Source organism: Bombina bombina, chromosome 2 (genome assembly GCF_027579735.1).
Source record: "Bombina bombina isolate aBomBom1 chromosome 2, aBomBom1.pri, whole genome shotgun sequence".
NCBI classification, from domain to species: domain Eukaryota; kingdom Metazoa; phylum Chordata; class Amphibia; order Anura; family Bombinatoridae; genus Bombina; species Bombina bombina.
In genome coordinates, this window is record NC_069500.1 from 527,370,150 (window position 1) to 527,387,758 (window position 17,609).

At 37.9% G+C, this 17,609-nt stretch overlaps 1 protein-coding gene across 1 annotated transcript; it reads right to left on the reverse strand.

The window, feature by feature from the left end:
• Window positions 1–1,275: 1,275 nt before the first annotated feature.
• Window positions 1,276–7,080, reverse strand: BCL2L2 (BCL2 like 2). Its single transcript, XM_053702334.1, is given in 4 exon segments — window positions 1,276–2,352; window positions 2,501–2,665; window positions 2,667–2,929; window positions 6,945–7,080. Coding segments are annotated over 3 exon segments (567 nt in total). The 5' UTR covers window positions 2,919–2,929; window positions 6,945–7,080; the 3' UTR covers window positions 1,276–2,202.
• Between the last annotated feature and the right edge of the window lie 10,529 nt (window positions 7,081–17,609).

The following is a 17,609-nucleotide window of genomic DNA, read 5'->3' on the forward strand; positions in this document are numbered from 1 at the left end:
TTTTATCTGAGGTTATTTAGCACTACAGAATCTGTTGGCGCTCTACAAATAATAATAAAAAGGGACGGTAAAGTGAAAAATGTACTTTTATGGATTTGATACAGCATGAAATTTTAAACAACTTTCCAGTTTACTACCATTTTCATTTTTGCTTAATCCTCTTGGTATCTTTTGTTAAAAAGAGTAATCCTAAGTGAGTTTAGAAGCGTGCACGTTTCATTGTAGGAATGTTAGAGCCCATTAGTATGCACGTGTCTTTAGCATTCTATGGCAACAGTGTTTGCATGTATTTAAAACACTGATATAAACATTGCTTGCAGATGGCTAAAGACGTGCACGCTCCTGATCTCAAATAGTATTACGCTTAAAAAAAAAAAAGCATAGCAAGAGAACAAAGCAAAATGGAAAGTTGTTTAAAATGGCAAGCTGCATCTAAATCACCAAAGTTTAATTTTGAATTTATTGTCCCTTTAATCGCTTTGTTTATCAGACTTTCTATGGCCTTATCAATACAGCAGAGTACAGAGTCTATTAATAACAGCTAGCTTGGCAGCATAACATCTTAGATGTTTTTTGCTCCTTGTGTTTCTATTTACAGAAGATTCCTGTTTGAACAACTTTTGGATTTCATATGGAACGGTGGTTGGTATTTTCTTTTTACTGCAAAGGGCATGTTGCAAAAAGCTCACAGGCTCCGATGATCTTGCTGTGGAGCTTCGGGAAGCAGGTAGTATAGTTTATTGCCTTTATTTTATAGCTTATCTTACCAATAAAAAGGTTTCAACATGACAGTTTAAAGGGGCAGTAGACATTACAAAAGGAAATGTTTAATTATGTATAGTAAAAATCTTTCCAATATCTTTTTATTATTTATTTGCTGTAAATTACGTCTGAACATTTTGGGCTTTCCAGTTCATAGAAATGGAAGTACACACTGCAGACTTCCCAAACCTAACCTTGCCATAGTTTAGCTTCAGCAGAAATGATAAGGTAACAAACTGCACTTTATGGAGAGATATGTGAGAAGGTTGGGCTTGTGAAGCCTGACAAATTATCAGAAAAAAAAGGAAGAGGAAAATAAATAAACTATACTGTAAAGTTTTACAACATATGTAAACATTTTATGCTACAATCTACTGGTTTACTGCTCCTGTTCAGTATTCATTTTCTAATGCAGGCGTTTCATTAGCTACTTGACTGAAACCAATCTAAAATGAGACAAACACACAGTGGAAAAACACACATAACCACTATCAAGGATAAATGAAAGAAGCATTGTGGACCAGGAAACTTTAATACACTTTGAGAGTCTGCCCATTTCCTTCTATAAAGCACCCACTTAGTGTTTTGTAGAGAGGAACCTGTAACTCTGCATGTATAAAAAGGTACTTGCGCCTCTCACTACAGTGTGGGTGAAACGGTCTAAGAGGACAGCAATATACGTTTAATTTTAAAATCCTTTTGCAATATAAAGAAATAAACAAATAATAAGGTGAGGTGTGATTGGTATGTAATCCTATCCTTGCACAGTTAGGAAAAGCATTGAAGTATCCGTCTACAGTAAGAGGCACTGCTAATATCACATGTAATTTAGGGAGAAGAATGCTGCAACACTTTAGACACAAAATAAATTTAAACTGGAGATGACAACAACAAAACAAAAAAAAAACACAACATTAAAGCAACATCACACAGCCCACCAACATGTGTCATCCTCCACTCTGGTGAAATATGCTTTTCCTTCTGCCCCCGAGTCAATATTCAACAACACTCCAATTACAGAGGCTATAAAGGCAAGGCAAGTTCACAGAGCAACACCAGCAGGAAGAAAATGCAATAAATATATTGGTACTGCTCACGGAATACACACAGAGCAGACCCCACAAGCAGGCAGATCAACAGAGTTTACAAACAAAACCTCCATGCGTGCATATATTAAAACGAGACAATGGGTATACACGCAGCACAAGTGCAGACAGACACTGCACGCATGTCAACAGAAAGTACCAAACATCATACGTGCTCACATACAATATTCAAACAGAAGCAAACAATGCAAACACAAAAAGTGCACACACTGGCAGAGTACACAGTAAGGTTAAATCACACACCCACCACTAACAGGCTGGTTGAGCTCAACAAGCACACGTACACACAGACAATGCAGCATTTGCTTAGTGTATGCCAGTTTTTAGGTATCTCTCACTTGCTGGCAAAAAGAGCCCCAACAGTCATTAAAGCCCCCAAAGCCACTGCCCCAGTCAGAACAGTCTTCAATGAAGCCCAATTTCCCTCACGCTGTCGTCGAGCCTCTTCTATAGCACCTTCCCCATAGAGAGCCAGGAATCCGTTCTGAGGAAGAGAGGGACATAGTGACATGGAATGAACAACATTAATTCTAAGTGATTGTTGAGATAGAGCATTGTGTGAGGATTCAGATTGTGTTGTGCATAGGAAGGAAGGGGCATGGGTGTATAAGGAGCAGGAAGATATTCCTCACCCAGCCTCCATTGCTCTGTATCCAGTCTCTCAAGTTGGTTTCCAGATATGTCACCATCCAGTCCTGGATCCGTGGCAGGAGTGCAGCCATCTCCTTATTCACACTTTCGGCACACAACGCAGCTCCAAACACAAAAAATGCCACCACACGGCCCCAGTTCACCCCCGCCATGGAACAGACCTCCCGCAACCTCTGCAAAGTGAGTGTATGCTGTGCCAGGGGTCACATGGATTTGTGCTGAGATCTCACTAAATGCCTGTCTGAATCTCTCTTCGAATTCATCCCCCGCAGCACGCATGGCAGAATGCAGAGCACATGATGCTGCTCCTACAGGTTCTGGACACAGGCCTCTTTGACAGAGCTTGTAGCGTACAAAATCCTCCACCAGGGGACGGGATCCCTGGTCAGATTGCGCCATCCAGCCTCACTCTGAAAGACACAAATTTACACTAACCTTGAGGAACAAAAAAAAAAAAATTGCCTGGAAGCATAAAGGACCCTTACAAGGGCAAACCAAACCTTTTACATGGGATGTCAGTGGAAGATCATTTAAACTTCTGACATACAGAGAGAAAATTAACTTGCTTCCTAACAGATCAACGTTTAGAAAAGAAACTAAATAAACCACTTCCCTAGTAGCAAATAAATCTTGTCCCTAATGCAAAGAGAACCAATGCCCTCTACTTTACAATAAAGAGCTCATTGTATAAAAAGATAAACTCCATTCCTGCCAGAGACCATCTACCACCAAGTGCTTGAACTGACAGAAGCAATTAACCCTAATCTGCCACCAAGAACCCAGTTTGCAAAGGGTTCTTGGACAGTCAGTCAATAACCATCTATTCTAGTAAAGATTTCAGTCTTTATAAAGTCTATTAAATCAAACCCACCAAAAGAAAGAAAACTGTTTGAAAGAGCCAACTAACTCCTACTTTAAAGGAATAGTCTAGTAAAAAAAAATAATAATAATAATATATATAATGCAGTTTTATATATAGCGTGCAGTTTTAAGCAACTTTCTAATTCTTCGTTCTCTTGGTATCTTTATTTGAATGTAAGCTTAGTAGCAACCGGCCCATTTTTGGTTCAGAACCTGGGTAGCGCTTGCTGATTGGTGGCTACATTTAGACATGGGCCAGCTCCTCTGCTTACATTCTTATTTTTTCAAATAAAGATAGCAAGAGAACAAACAAAAGTAGATAATAGGAGTAAATTAGAAAATTGCTTGCTCTATCTGAATCATGAAAGTTTAATTTTGACTAGACTATTCCTTTAAGAAAAATAATTACTGAGTCAGTTTACCCTTTTTAATGGCAGCCAACCAGTAAGGAGGCATCCAACTAACCCTAATCCTTTATAAGTTCTCAATAAGCAAAATGCCAAACAATATGTAGATAGACAATAAAACCATTTTAAATGCACTCAGTTAAAGGTCAACAAACATACAGCTTCCTTTTCTCTGGGTGATGACGATAAGGAAGTTGGTTTCTTATTCAAGCTGTTTTTTTATTCATGGAAGTTGGTTTCTTATTCAATGTGTTTCTTTTTCATGGAAGTTGGTTTCTTGTTTAAAATTTTTTGTGAGACTGCGTTAAATTGAGTTTAAAATTCAAATATAGGTTTTATTTAAATAAAAGTATGATTCATATAAGGTAATTGAATAAAGAACAAGCGATTCACTCCTTAAAACTCGATTTTATTTAATCGGTTTAAAACTGCTTTGCAGGAAGAAATCCCAGATTGTGTAGAGCGTAGCACACAGGCTTATGCGTTTCGGCAGGTTGCTATAACCATAGCCATACCGCTTCTTCTTGATTCATTTATCTATATCCAGTGGGTTCTACTCCTACACTCTACGTATGACTGCTGTAACCTGGAACCAGCTCCTCCCATTGCCAGATGCTGTAAATCCTGAGCGCCTGTATGCCAGGGAGCATCGGACAGCACAATCCTCAATTGGACGCCGGAAAGCACACACGGATCATGTCCGTGGAGGAAAAGGAAACCCACTGTGCCTTGGCAGCAAGACCGGATGGGAGAATGTAAAGTGCATGCACCCAGAGCAGAAGGTATACTTTTGAATTTGAGAGGAAATGCTAGGTTCAGGGGACTTTATATTATTTTGTGCCTTGTCCAATATTCTGGGACTTTGGAAATACTCTACCGTTAACTTTCTCTTGAACTTTGTTTAACCTATTCGTATAAGGTAATTACACAGAAGTGAATTCCCTTCGTATCGTGTGTGTGTGTGTGTGTGCGTACGTATATATATATATATATATATATACATATACACACGTTAGCATCAATACAAATATTACAATTTTAAATAAGTAACTAATATTTACTAAGGGATAATGACCTTTGGGCCACTGATTTCACTATGAATATACATAGAGTAGATCCCCCTCCATGACATGGAATTTTTCTTAGCCTGGCCCAATGGTGGTTTAGGCACATAAATTGATGCCAACACTGGCATAGATGCTTTAATTCACATTTTGAGTAACTTATATTTTCAAAGGGTTAATGACAATTGGGCCAATGAAATTACTGTGAATATATGTATGGTAGATCCCCCATCCATGACATAGAATGCATTTCAGCCTGGCCCAATTGTGTTTTGGGCACATAATTGATGCCAACACTGTCATATGCTGTAAATCACATTTCTGAATAAGTAACTAATATTTTCAAAGGGTTAAAGATCATTGGGCCACTGATGTTACTGTGAATATACATAGAGTAGATCCCCCTCCATGACATAGAATTGTTTTTAGCCTAGCCCAATGGTGTTTTGGGCACATAAATTGATGCCAGCACTGGCATAGGTTCTGTAATTCACATTTTTGAACAAGTAACTGATATTTTCAAAAGGGTTAATTACCATTGGGCCACTGATTTCACTATGAATATACGCAAGGAAGATCCTGCCATCATGAAATGAAATTGTTTTCAGCCTGGCCTAATGGTGTGTTGGGCAAAGAAATTGATGCCAACACTGGCATAGGTGCTGTAATTCAGGCTAAAAACAATTTCATGTCATGGAGAGGAATCTTCCCTATGTATATTTATAGTAAACTCAGTGGTTATTAACCCTTTGAAAATATCAGTTACTTATTAAAACAAAAGGAATTACAGCACCTATGAAAAAGCCGGCATCAATTTCTGTGCCCAAAACACCATTGGGTCAGGCTAAAAACAATTCAATGTCATGGAGGGGGGTCTACCCTACTTATATTCATAGTGAATTTAGTGACCCAAGGGTCATTAACCCTAAGTATCCATTACTTATTCAAAATTGTAATATTTGTTTTGATGCCAGTGTGTGCCCTCTGTTTCCAGTTTATATATACACAATGATTGTATAAAAGGAATTCACATCTGTGTAATTACATTATATGAATCATATTTTTAGTTAAATAAAACCTATTTTTAATTTTAAACAATTTAAAAGGGATACTAAACCTATTTTTTTCCCCCTTCTATGATTCAGATAGAGCCATACAACTTTCTAATTTACTCCTATTATCAATTAGTATTTGTTCTCTTGCTATCTTTTTTTTTTTAAAAAAGCAGGAATGTAAAGCTTAGGCGCTTGCCATTTTAGGTTCAGCACCCTGGAACGCTTGCTTATTGGTGGCTTCATTTAGCCATCAATAAGAGCAAGCGTAACCCAGGTTTGGAAAAAAAATGGGCTGGCTCCTAAGCTTTACATTCCTGCTTTTTAAATAAGGATAAAAAAGGAACAAAGAAAAAAAGTGATAATAGGAGTAAGTTTGAAAATTGCATGCTCTATCTGAATCATTAAAGGACAAATTTGGGTGTTGCATCCCTTTAAAGCAGTCTGACAAAAAAAATTGAATAAGAAACCAACGTACATACATAAGTAACCAAATACCACAAATAAGAAACCAGCTTCCTTATCGTTGGGTGATGTGAGTTTGTAATCATAAAATGAACACTCTCCTTAGCATAGCAATTTAAACCTCATCTGAAAGGGTAACCTCTTCCTACAAAGAGGCAATTAACCATTCCCTGTCACAGAATGAGATATATATATATATATATATATATATATATACACCCTTATTTTGTCTGAGGAAGGGGAGTGTGTACCCAAAACCACCACGTTTGATATATTAAATTTCACTTCTTAAAAGACCAGAGTGGCTCCTTATGTTCTCGTTCTCTCTTTCTATAGTAAGGAAAAATAGATCTGATGAGAAGTAATCGAGTACAATAAGTAATGATCTAAGCAGCACCTTTGTCCACGTCAGAACTAGAAAGATCTACATAGCTGCAATTACTAGGTTCCCTGACAGAAAGTATACTCCCTATAAGTAAAGATCATCCACTGTTCTGAGTAAAGGGCACACGGAAATACTTCATCACTTTGTGGTCAGAGATTCAGATATAATTAACTCCTTCCTGCAGCTCTCACCTATCAGCTGCAGCTCGGGGGCCGCCCGGAGGCGACTGCTTCCGGTTTCATACTGCTACATCCATCCAGCTCGGTGCTCTTCCCGTTACTCTCTTTTCGGCTTTAGCATTTCCGGTTTTGTCGTGGCGACGCCCGATGACGTCATAAAGGCCGCGATAAGTTCTTATGCAAATCAAGGGGTGGGCAACAAACGAATCTCTGGCTTTGTCATTGCCAAATTGCCAATGGATGCCGTAATGTATGGAGTAAATGCGCGTACTATATGGTCGCATGTGGTGTTTCGCATTAAAATATTCGTGTCACTGCTGTTTAATATCGCAGTGAATTATCTAATCTGAGAGTAGTGATAAATCTGAGGTTAGCTGTCCATACACGCGATTGTCGCATACTCTGCAAAAATCCGTATCCATTTGTGTAAGCTCCGCTCTCATGAGGTCAGAACCTGTTCTTCGAAGTAGTTTAATATATCAGTGTCTATGGCCTCTTTTGTATTTATTGCATTCAAACGGACATGAAACCAAAATCTTTTCTTTCATGATTCTGATAGAACATGCAATTTTAAAGAACGTTACAACTTATTTCTATTATCTATTTTGTTTAGTTGTTTAGGTAGGCATAAAAACTACTGATTGAAGGCTGAACACACACACACACACATATATATATATATATATATATATATATACATATACATACATAGTAACATAGTAGATAAGGTTGAAAAAAGACTGAAGTCCATCGAGTTCAACCTATACAAATCTAAAATACTTACAAAAAGCTCCAGTTAAGCTTAAATAACCCCATTAAAATGTGACCCATTTAATACTAGCAATCATATCCATGAATTTTGTTTATATACAGAAATTTATCCAGACTATTTTTAAATGTATCTATGGTATTGGCATTCACTACCTCCTTTGGTAATGAGTTCCACAATTTTATTGCTCTTACAGTGAAAAAACGTTTCCGTTGCAGGAGATTAAATCTCCTTTCCTCCAACCTTAAATTATGACCTCTTGTCAGAACCAATTTTCTTGAATAAAAAGAGCTTCTGCCATCTCTGTATATGGGCCTTGAATATATTTATATAAAGTAATCATGTCACCTCTCAAGCGCCTTTTTTCTAAAGAGAACAGACCCAGTTTGGCTAGCCTCTCCTCATAGGTTAATTTCTCCAATCCCCTTATTAGCTTTGTGGCCCTTCTCTGAACTTTTTCTAGTTCTGCAATATCTTTTTAGCAATCGGTCCCCAGAACTGCACTCCAAACTCAAGGTGAGGTCTTACCAGGGCTTTATATAATGACAGAATTATGCTTTCCTCCCTTGAATCAATGCCTCTTTAATACATGCTAGTATCTTATTAGCCTTTGAAGCCGCTGCCCTGCATTGTGCACTCATCTTTAGCTTGTTATCTATTACTACTCCCAAATCCCTTTCCTCCTGTGTTTGGCTAAGTCTTGTCCCATTTAAAAAATACATAGCCTGCTTATTTTTACTTCCAAAATGTAGAACCTTACATTTTTCCGTATTAAATCTCATTTTCCATTCACTTGCCCATAGTTCTAATTTTAGCAAATCCCTTTGCAAAGAGAGTTCATCCTGCTCTGACCTAATGACCTTACTTAACTTAGTATCATCTGCAAAAATAGAGATGTCGCTATTTATCCTTGCTCCAAGTCATTTATAAAAATATTAAAAAGAACAGGGCCCAGTACTGATCCCTGGGGGACGCCACTGATTACCTTTGTCCAATCTGAGTATGATCCATTTACTGCTACTCGTTGCTCCCTATCTTTATCCAGTTATTTATCCATGAGCTAACATTTTCAGCTATTCCCAGTCCCTTAATTTTGTGCATTAATCTCTCATGTGGCACTGTATCAAATGCCTTTGCAAAATCTAAGTATATCACATCAACTGATTCCCTTTATCTATATTTTTACTTACTTCCTCGTAGAATCTAATTAGATTAGTTTGACATGATCTATTTCTCCTAAAGCCATGCTGATTAGAACTCATAATCTTGTTTACACGAATATGCTCATCAATATAATCCCTTATAATCCCTTCAAATATCTTCCCCACTATTGATGTCAGACTAACTGGTCTATAGCTTCCTGGATCATCCCTGCTTCCCTTTTTGAAGAGTGGCACCACATCAGCTTTACGCCAATCCTGGGGTACCATGCCTGAGGATAATGAGTGTTGAAAAATTAAGAGTAAAGGTTTGTCTATAACAGTGCTAAGTTCCCTTAACACCCTTGGGTGTATTCCATCTGGGCCTGGAGTTTTATTTACCTTAATATTTTTTAGTTTTTTCCTGATATCCTCTAAACAAAACCCAGTTAGTGGTATGGACTGGCATGTTCTATTCTGTTCCAAAGTATCATTCAATGGTTTCCTCTCTTGTGTATACTGAAGAAAAAAACTGGTTTAGTACCTCAGCCTTCTCCCTGTCATTATTTATCATGCTACCCTCCACACATTTTAATGTACCTATATTATCCTTCTTAGATTTTTTGCTATTTATGTACTTAAAGAACCTTTTAGGGTTAGACTTAGAATCCTTGGCAATTAATTTTTCATATTCAATTTTGGCTAATTTGATTGTTTTTTTGCATGCTTTGTTGCATTCCTTATAAATATTGTATGCTGAGTCTGTACTATTTTCTTTTAATAATTTAAATGCCCTACGTTTTTTCCTAATTTCTTTTAACACATTTATATTTAGCCATAACGGCTTATTTTTTTATTTTTATTTTTATAACCATATGGTATGTATTGATATGTATATTTATTTAACAAATTTTTAAATATTATCCATTTATCCTCTGTATTTTTATTAGAAAATACATTGTCCCAATTTATATTATTTAATGATTTCCTTAAATCGTTGAATTTTGCTTTCTTGAAATTAAAAGTCTTAGTTAAGCCTTTAAAACACTGCATATGAAAAGAGATTTCAAATGTGACCATGTTATGATCACTGTTACCCAAATGTTCTTTGATTTCTATGTTTGATATTATATCTGTATTGTTTGATAGCACTAAATCCAATATAGCTTTACTCCTAGTTGGCTCCTCTATTAATTGTGACAAGAAGTTATCCCTGAGAACATTTAAAAATCTATCCCCCTTAGCTGAATTACTAGTTTCATTGGCCCAGTTTATATCAGGGTAGTTAAAATCTCCCATAATTACAGCACTGTTATTAGCAGCCTTACCTATTTGCATTAGTAGTTGAGTTTCCTCTGGGTCACTAATGTTGGGAGGCTTGTAGCATGTTCCTAGTAATATTTTTTTAGGATTTTTCCCCCCACTCTTTATTTCAACCCACAGGGTCTCTACATTGTCACTTGTATCATAAATATCTTCCCTTATTGTAGGTTTAAGGTCAGGTTTAATATACATGCAGATTCCTCCACCCCTTTTATTATTCCTGTCCCTCCTAAATAATGTATACCTCTCTAAGTTAACTGCCCAGTCATGTGAATCATCCCACCAAGTTTCAGTTATACTGATAACATCATAGTCCTCTTCTGCAACTAAGAGCGTCAGCTCCCCCATTTTACCTGTCATGCTTCTTGCATTTGTTGTCATACATTTAATTTTCATGTGCTTTCTGCTGCTACTTGGTGTACTTTCCTCTATACTTTCTAATGTGACATTTCTTAAGTCATCCCTTCCTTGAGATATTAATGGAGAGACATATTCAGACACTGATCTCTCTGTTCTATTTTGTTCAAATTGACCCTCCCCCCCTTTGCCTAGTTTAAAAGGTTCTCTAAACGTGCTACCATCCTTTCCCCCAACACACCTGCACCCATGTCATTCAGGTGCAATCCATCCTTACTGTACAATTTGTACCCTAGTGAAAAATCAGCCCAGTGTTCTAAAAAGTCAAACCCCTCATTTTTACACCATGTTTTTAGCCATGAATTAACAGACCTTAGCTCCTTCTGCCTTACTGAGTTAACACACGGCACTGGTAATATCTCAGAAAATATTACTTTGGATGTCCTTGCTTTAAGCTTGCTACCTAACTCCCTGAAGTCATTTTTTAGGACTCTCCATCTCCCACTGATTTCTTCATTAGTACCAATATGCACCATGACTGCAGGATCAGACCCGCATCCCTCTAACAATCTATCAATACGCTCCACAATATGCCTAACACGAGCCCCTGGAAGACAGCAAACTGTTCTATGTAAAGGGTCTGGATGACAAATTACCCTATCAACCTTCCTTATAATAGAGTCTCCTACCACCAACATCTGCCTCTGGCCCTGACTTGTATGCCCCTCTTCCATGACTGAAGGACTGCCCACCATAGTATGCTCCTCTTCCACAGCTAAAGGACTGTTCACTATACTAGGCAACACGGCCCTCTCTGACACTGCCACCCCTGAACTGATATCCCCAACATCTTCACTTAATCTTGCAAATCTATTGGGGTGTACCAGCTCAGAACTGGCCTGTCTCTTCCGCTTACTTCGCCCTCTAACTGTGACCCAGCTACATCCTGGAGTCTCCTCATCTGAATCCTCCCCATTCCCACTGCTGGAGCCATTAACAACCAGCTCAGTCCTATCCATTTCCCTTTCAAGTGTCTGAATTTCATGTAGTGTTGCAATTCGTTCCTCCAGATCCCCAATACGAGTTTCTAAAGAGACAATATGCTCGCACTTGCCACAAACATATAATCCAGAAGCGGCTGCTCCAGTGATGCAAACATGTGGCAAACTGTACACTGAATGAGATTCTCACACATTCTTAATAAAAGGTTTAACTTAAAAGTATTAAATAAATATATTTCCCCTTGGTTACCCCAAGGTAAAAACAGGTGGCCCTCGTTTTACAACGGTTCAATTTACACCGTTTCAGAATAACAACCTTTTTTTCCAGTCATGTGACTGCTATTGAAAAGCATTGCGAAGCAGTGCATTTATTAAAATAGCCAGTAGGTGGAGCTGTCCGCTTGTGTTGCAGCAAAGCCAAGCAAGCTGAAATTAATCAGTTTAACCAGACCTGAGCTATCGAGCAGATTTCAAAGGAACAAGATCTTCCTGTCTATAAATCAGTCCAGATTGGAATGCATAGAAAGAACTGTTTGCAGAAAAATGCAAGTGAAGTCTGTGTTGTGTGATTATTTTATTAGGTTTATAATGCTGTTTAGCAAATGTTTTTGTTCCTTTAACTTAGTTTAGTTATATATTCTGTGTTGTGTGATTATTTTATTAGGTTTATAATGCTGTTTAGCATTTAAAGTCTTCATTTCAAAGCTTTAAAAATAATATATTAGGTGTTACTTATGACAATTTTGAGAGGGGCCTGGAACCTATCTCCTTCACTTCCCATTGACTTGCATTATAAACTGGGTTTCAATTTACAACGGTTTCGATTTACAACCATTCCGTCTGGAACCCAACCCCCGGTGTAAACTGAGGGCTACCTGTATATATTTTTTTTATTTTTTTTTCATTGGCTTTCAGCTAACTCCCAGTAGTGCTTTGCTGTTCCTTCATCAAATAACAAGAGAATGAATCAAACTAGATAATAGAAGTAATTTGGAAAGTTATTTAAAATTATATGATCTACATGAATCATGAAAAAAAAAAACATTTTAGCTTTCATTTCCCTTTAAACGTCAGTTGCAGTGGGAGATACCCAGAATTTTATTTAGTTCATGCAGACACATTAGTTTGCAGAAATACCCCAAAATATGAACATTTCACTATACAAAATGCAAATTTAAATGTTTTGTGTAACTTTCTTTAGTTTATATGAAAAACAGAGTAGGTTTTTTATTAGTATTTTATATATGGTTCCACATTTATTCAAATTCTCAAAACACCAAAACTGATGATGATATACCTGTTTTACAATACTAAATAGCAGTTGAAATTGCTAATGTTTCTTCTTACTCTACACCATCTAGTACTTTATGCAGAAAATAACAATACACTTATATGATATGTTAAAGCTTTACAAAAACATAATTTATGCTTCCCTGATAAATTAATTTATTTCATGGTGGTTACAGTCCACAATACATTACCCCTGGGAATTACTCTTCTCTACTACTAGGAGGAGGCAGAGATTCCCAAATCCCAAGAGCACTATAAACCCCTCCCACCTCACACATACCTCAATCTAACACATAGCCAAGCAAGTGAGGTAAGAAAAAAGGAATAAGAGCCATAAAAGGAGCAGGGAAAAAAGATGTGCTAAAGAAAAAAAATAACCCTAAAAAGCATAAGGATGTGGTCTTGTGGTCTCTCACCACCATTAAAGAGATTGATTTATCAGGTAAGCATAAATTATGTTTTCTTTCATACAGGTGGTGAGAGTCCACAATCCATTACCCCTGGTAACTAATACCCAAGCTGTAGAGTCCATGAGTAATAACACAAGGGAGGGATTTAAAAACAAATCCACTAAGCAATTAAATCCACAACCCCAATAAAAAATATTTTTTTAACTGAGAAGTAAAATCCACAACCCCAATAAAATGTTCTTTTTTTTTTTTTTAATGCAATTAAAATAAATAAAACAGGCAAAAAAAATCAAACTGAGACAAGACAACTGCCTGAAGAGCCTTCCTATCAAAAGCTGTTTCAGAAGATGCAAAAACATCAAAATGGTAGCATTAAGTAAAAGTATGCAAAGAAGACCAAGTAGCTGCCATGCAAATCTGATCAACTGAAGCCTTATTCTTGAAAGCCCAAAAAGGGGCAATTGATCTTAACAGAATGAGCAGTAATCTGTTGCGGTGGAGGCTGGCCTGCCTCTAAGTAAGCCTTGTGAATCAAATGTTTCAACCAAGAGGCCAAAGAAACAGCAGAAACTTTCTGACCAGAAAAGTGAATTAACTAGAAGTTTGTTTAAAGGGACACTGAACACAATATTTTTCTTTCATGATTCAGATAGAACATGACATTTTAAGCAACTTTCTAATTTACTCCTATTATCAAATTTTCCTCATTCTCTTGGTATCTTTATTTGAAATGCAAGAATGTAAGTTTAGATGCCGGCCCATTTTTGGTGAACAACCTGGGTTGTCCTTGCTGATTGGTGGATACATTCATCCACCAATAAAAAAGTGCTGTCCAGAGGTCTGAACCACAAAAAAAAAACATTAGAAGCCTTCTTTTTCAAATAAAGATAGCAACAGAACGAAGAAAAAATTATAATAGGAGTAAATTAGAAAGTTGCTTAAAATTGCCTGCTCTATCTGAATTCTAAAAGAAAAAAGTTGGGTTCAGTGTCCCTTTAAAGTCTTTAGCATAAATGTAATATTTCAATGCCCTAACAACATCCAATGTATGCAAAAACCTCTCTGAAGCATTCTTGGGATTAGGACACAAAGAAAGAACAATCTCTCTGCTAATATCTGAAGAAAAAACCTTAGGCAAAAATTAAAAAACAGTCCGTAAAACAGTCTTATACTGATGAACAATCAGAGAAGGAGGGTCACAAGAAAGAGCAGATAATTCACAAGCTCTTCTAGCAGAATAAATCACCAAAAGTAATAACTGTCATGATCTGATCATTTCCGTGTCGCTGCGGCTCTCAGATCTCTCTCTGTACTACCGCCTCCTGTTGCCTAGCAACGCGACACGGCCTTCATGTATCCGCCCTCTGTGCTTTTAAACCTCGGCGGGACTTCGCTCCGATGCCCGTTTGTCGGATAGCGTTCTTGCTTCCTGCTGCTTGGCTCCGTGAGTGTTATCACTGCTACCTGTTATCTGGATATTTGACCATTTCTTTGCTTGACCACTCTGCTGCCTCATCCTTAAACCTGATTAAAGGGACATTGACCTTTGCTTTGCCTGACCACCCTGCTGCCTCATATCTAAACCTGATTAAAGGGACATTGACCATTGCTTTGCCTGACCACTCTGCTGCCTCATCCTTAAACCTGATTAAAGGGACATTGACCATTTCTTTGCCTGACCACTCTGCTGCCTCATCCTTAAACCTGATTAAAGGGACATTAACCATTGCTTTGCCTGACCACTCTGCTGCCTCATCCTTAAACCTGATTAAAGGGACATTAACCATTGCTTTGCCTGACCACTCTGCTGCCTCATCCTTAAATTTGATTAAAGGGACATTGACCATTGCTGACCACTCTAACGGATCATCCTCTGTCTGCTTTAAAGTGATACTGACCTCTGCTTTGCCTGACCACTCTAACAAATCATCCTCTGCCTGCTTTAAAGTAATACTGACCTCTGCTTTGCCTGACCACTCCAACGGATCATCCTCTGCCTGCTTTAAGTTTCTGTACCTTGTACTCCCTCATCTCATCAAGAGTCTCTTCCGTGTCCCTGCATCATGTGTGAGTACACAGTTTTCTTTTCCAGCATATTAATCTGTTCTAGTTTCTTTCCTGAGTGGGTCACGTCCTGGTTTCCTCTCAGTGTGCTAGCGTGTGTTTATATTATCACGCTAGCAGTTGGGTCTAATCCTGGACTGATCCTATATGGCTGACAATAACACTTTCCAAGAAAGCAGTTTAATATCCACCTGATGCATAGGTTCAAAAGGAGGAGCCTGCAAAACCCTAAACACCAAGTTAAGATTCCATGGAGGAGAAATTTGCTTGATTTCAGGTTTAATACAGACCAGAGCCTGAACAAAACCATGAATATCAGGAAGATTAGCAATCTTCCTATGGAAAACAACGGAAAGAGCAGATAGGCCCTTATCCAGACCATCCTGTAAGAACGGCAAAATCCTAGGAATTCTGAAAGAATGCCAGGAAAAACCATGATCTACGCAAAAAATAAAGGCCTTCCACACCTTATGATATATTCCCCTAGTAACAGGTTTACAAGCCTGAATTCAGATTATTATAGCCTATGGTGACTAAATAATCTTGATTTTATTACTGAATCCAAACAGCAGCAAAGAAAACATACAGAGAAAAAAAAAATAACATAGTAACAAGACTGCACTAATCAGCACACAGCAGCCTAATAAACTGTAATGAACAAGTCCAGCACTTCCTCTTTTCTTTGACCGTTGGACAGCGGAACCAGTTAGGAAGAAAAACAAACTCCAATGATTATCCATCATAAACCAAAATGGAACAGCGACTCCCAGGAACGGAAAACCAACAGATGACATGGTCCATAGATAAATGAGGGAAAGAAATCCACAGAGTCACAGAAAGAGAAAAAACGAAAAGTAACAACTAATCCCAGAAAAGAAAATCAACAGCAATAACATCATTTAGATGAAATTTCCAGAAAACAAAATCTTTATTTGCCTCCTGTCTTTAATAAAATCAAGATTATTTAGTCACTATAGGCTATAATAATCAGAATGTTACGACAAGACAGGAGGCTTCATCTTTTGCATTTTGTAAAGCACCTACAGAAGAATTTCAAAACAAAATAAACAACTTCAAAATTTCCCAGAGTCAAAGCTCTGATGCCCCTCTTGAAAACCCTGGGGGGAGGAGGGTTCTTTTAACCCCATTTTACCTCTGGGCAGGAGGTTCTATCACCCCTATGTGAAAATCCATGGGGAGGAGCTAGCAGCCATCGGGCTGGAGATATGCCTCAGTGGGACTGGGAGAGAGAGGGTCTTCCCCAGCCAATTGCAAGGATAAAAGAGACTCTAATATTGAGCTAGATAGTTTAGAAGTCAGGGTGACAGGGTTAGAGCGAGTCTCATTGGTATAAAGAGATACCTCTGAAGAGGGGGTTAAGGATGATTTAATATGTCAGCAATGGCTGATTCAAAGAAGGCAAAACAATCTACTTAGAAGAAGGAAGAGGATAGGAAAGTGAGAGACACAAGGAAAATACATTTCCAAAGAAAGCATAAAATAAGAAAGAATAAGGAAATAAAACCACAATGAGAACCAGTGTCGTGCTGAGCAGCGTCTCGCTTGACCTGGTCAGGCATGCGCCAGCGTGGACTCTCAGCACAGCACCGGAAGAGATAGACGAAGTACATTAAGGTCATGAACAGGTAAACAAATAGAGTACTAAGAAAGCTGGAAGTACAGAACAGATTAAACAGTACTTGCAAAAATCCATTGAACACTGGAGAAGTGTGTACATAATTAGCACTCTACAACACTAGGTTTACATTTTCAAAGTTGAAAAAAAGATAACCATTCCCCGAAAGAAGGGGTAAAACTTAACTTTTTATATATTAAGCTAAAAATTAAATTACACCCATAAAAACACAATGGAGCCGCAATGATGCAATATCGGAATAAGTTTATTACTACTATTTCCCCGAGTGGAGTAAAATATTATTTTATTATCACTTGTAGTGCCATCACTTTTTCTATTTTGTTCTAGTAGAGTAAACAGTACCCCTAAGTGAGAAGCCCGGGAGAGGAGCGTAAGGCCTTCCAAAGCCGCTTGTGGGCGAAAACGACACCAAATACTGGGCTGAAAGAGTCAGAAGCATGGGAGACAGCTCTGGAGTGTGGCGAGAGGGCTTATGATCCACCTCAGAAGAGGGGAAAAAGATTTAGTTTTAGTGCGACAGCAAAGGTCAAAATAATATGAGCAAAAATCCTCTTCAGAAGAAGGACGGGGAATAGTAACAGTCTGACAGATCTTAGGAATAGAGGGATTCCTCTACAGATGCCATAGACACAATATGTAAAGGGACCTTGTCTTGCATAAATGTTTT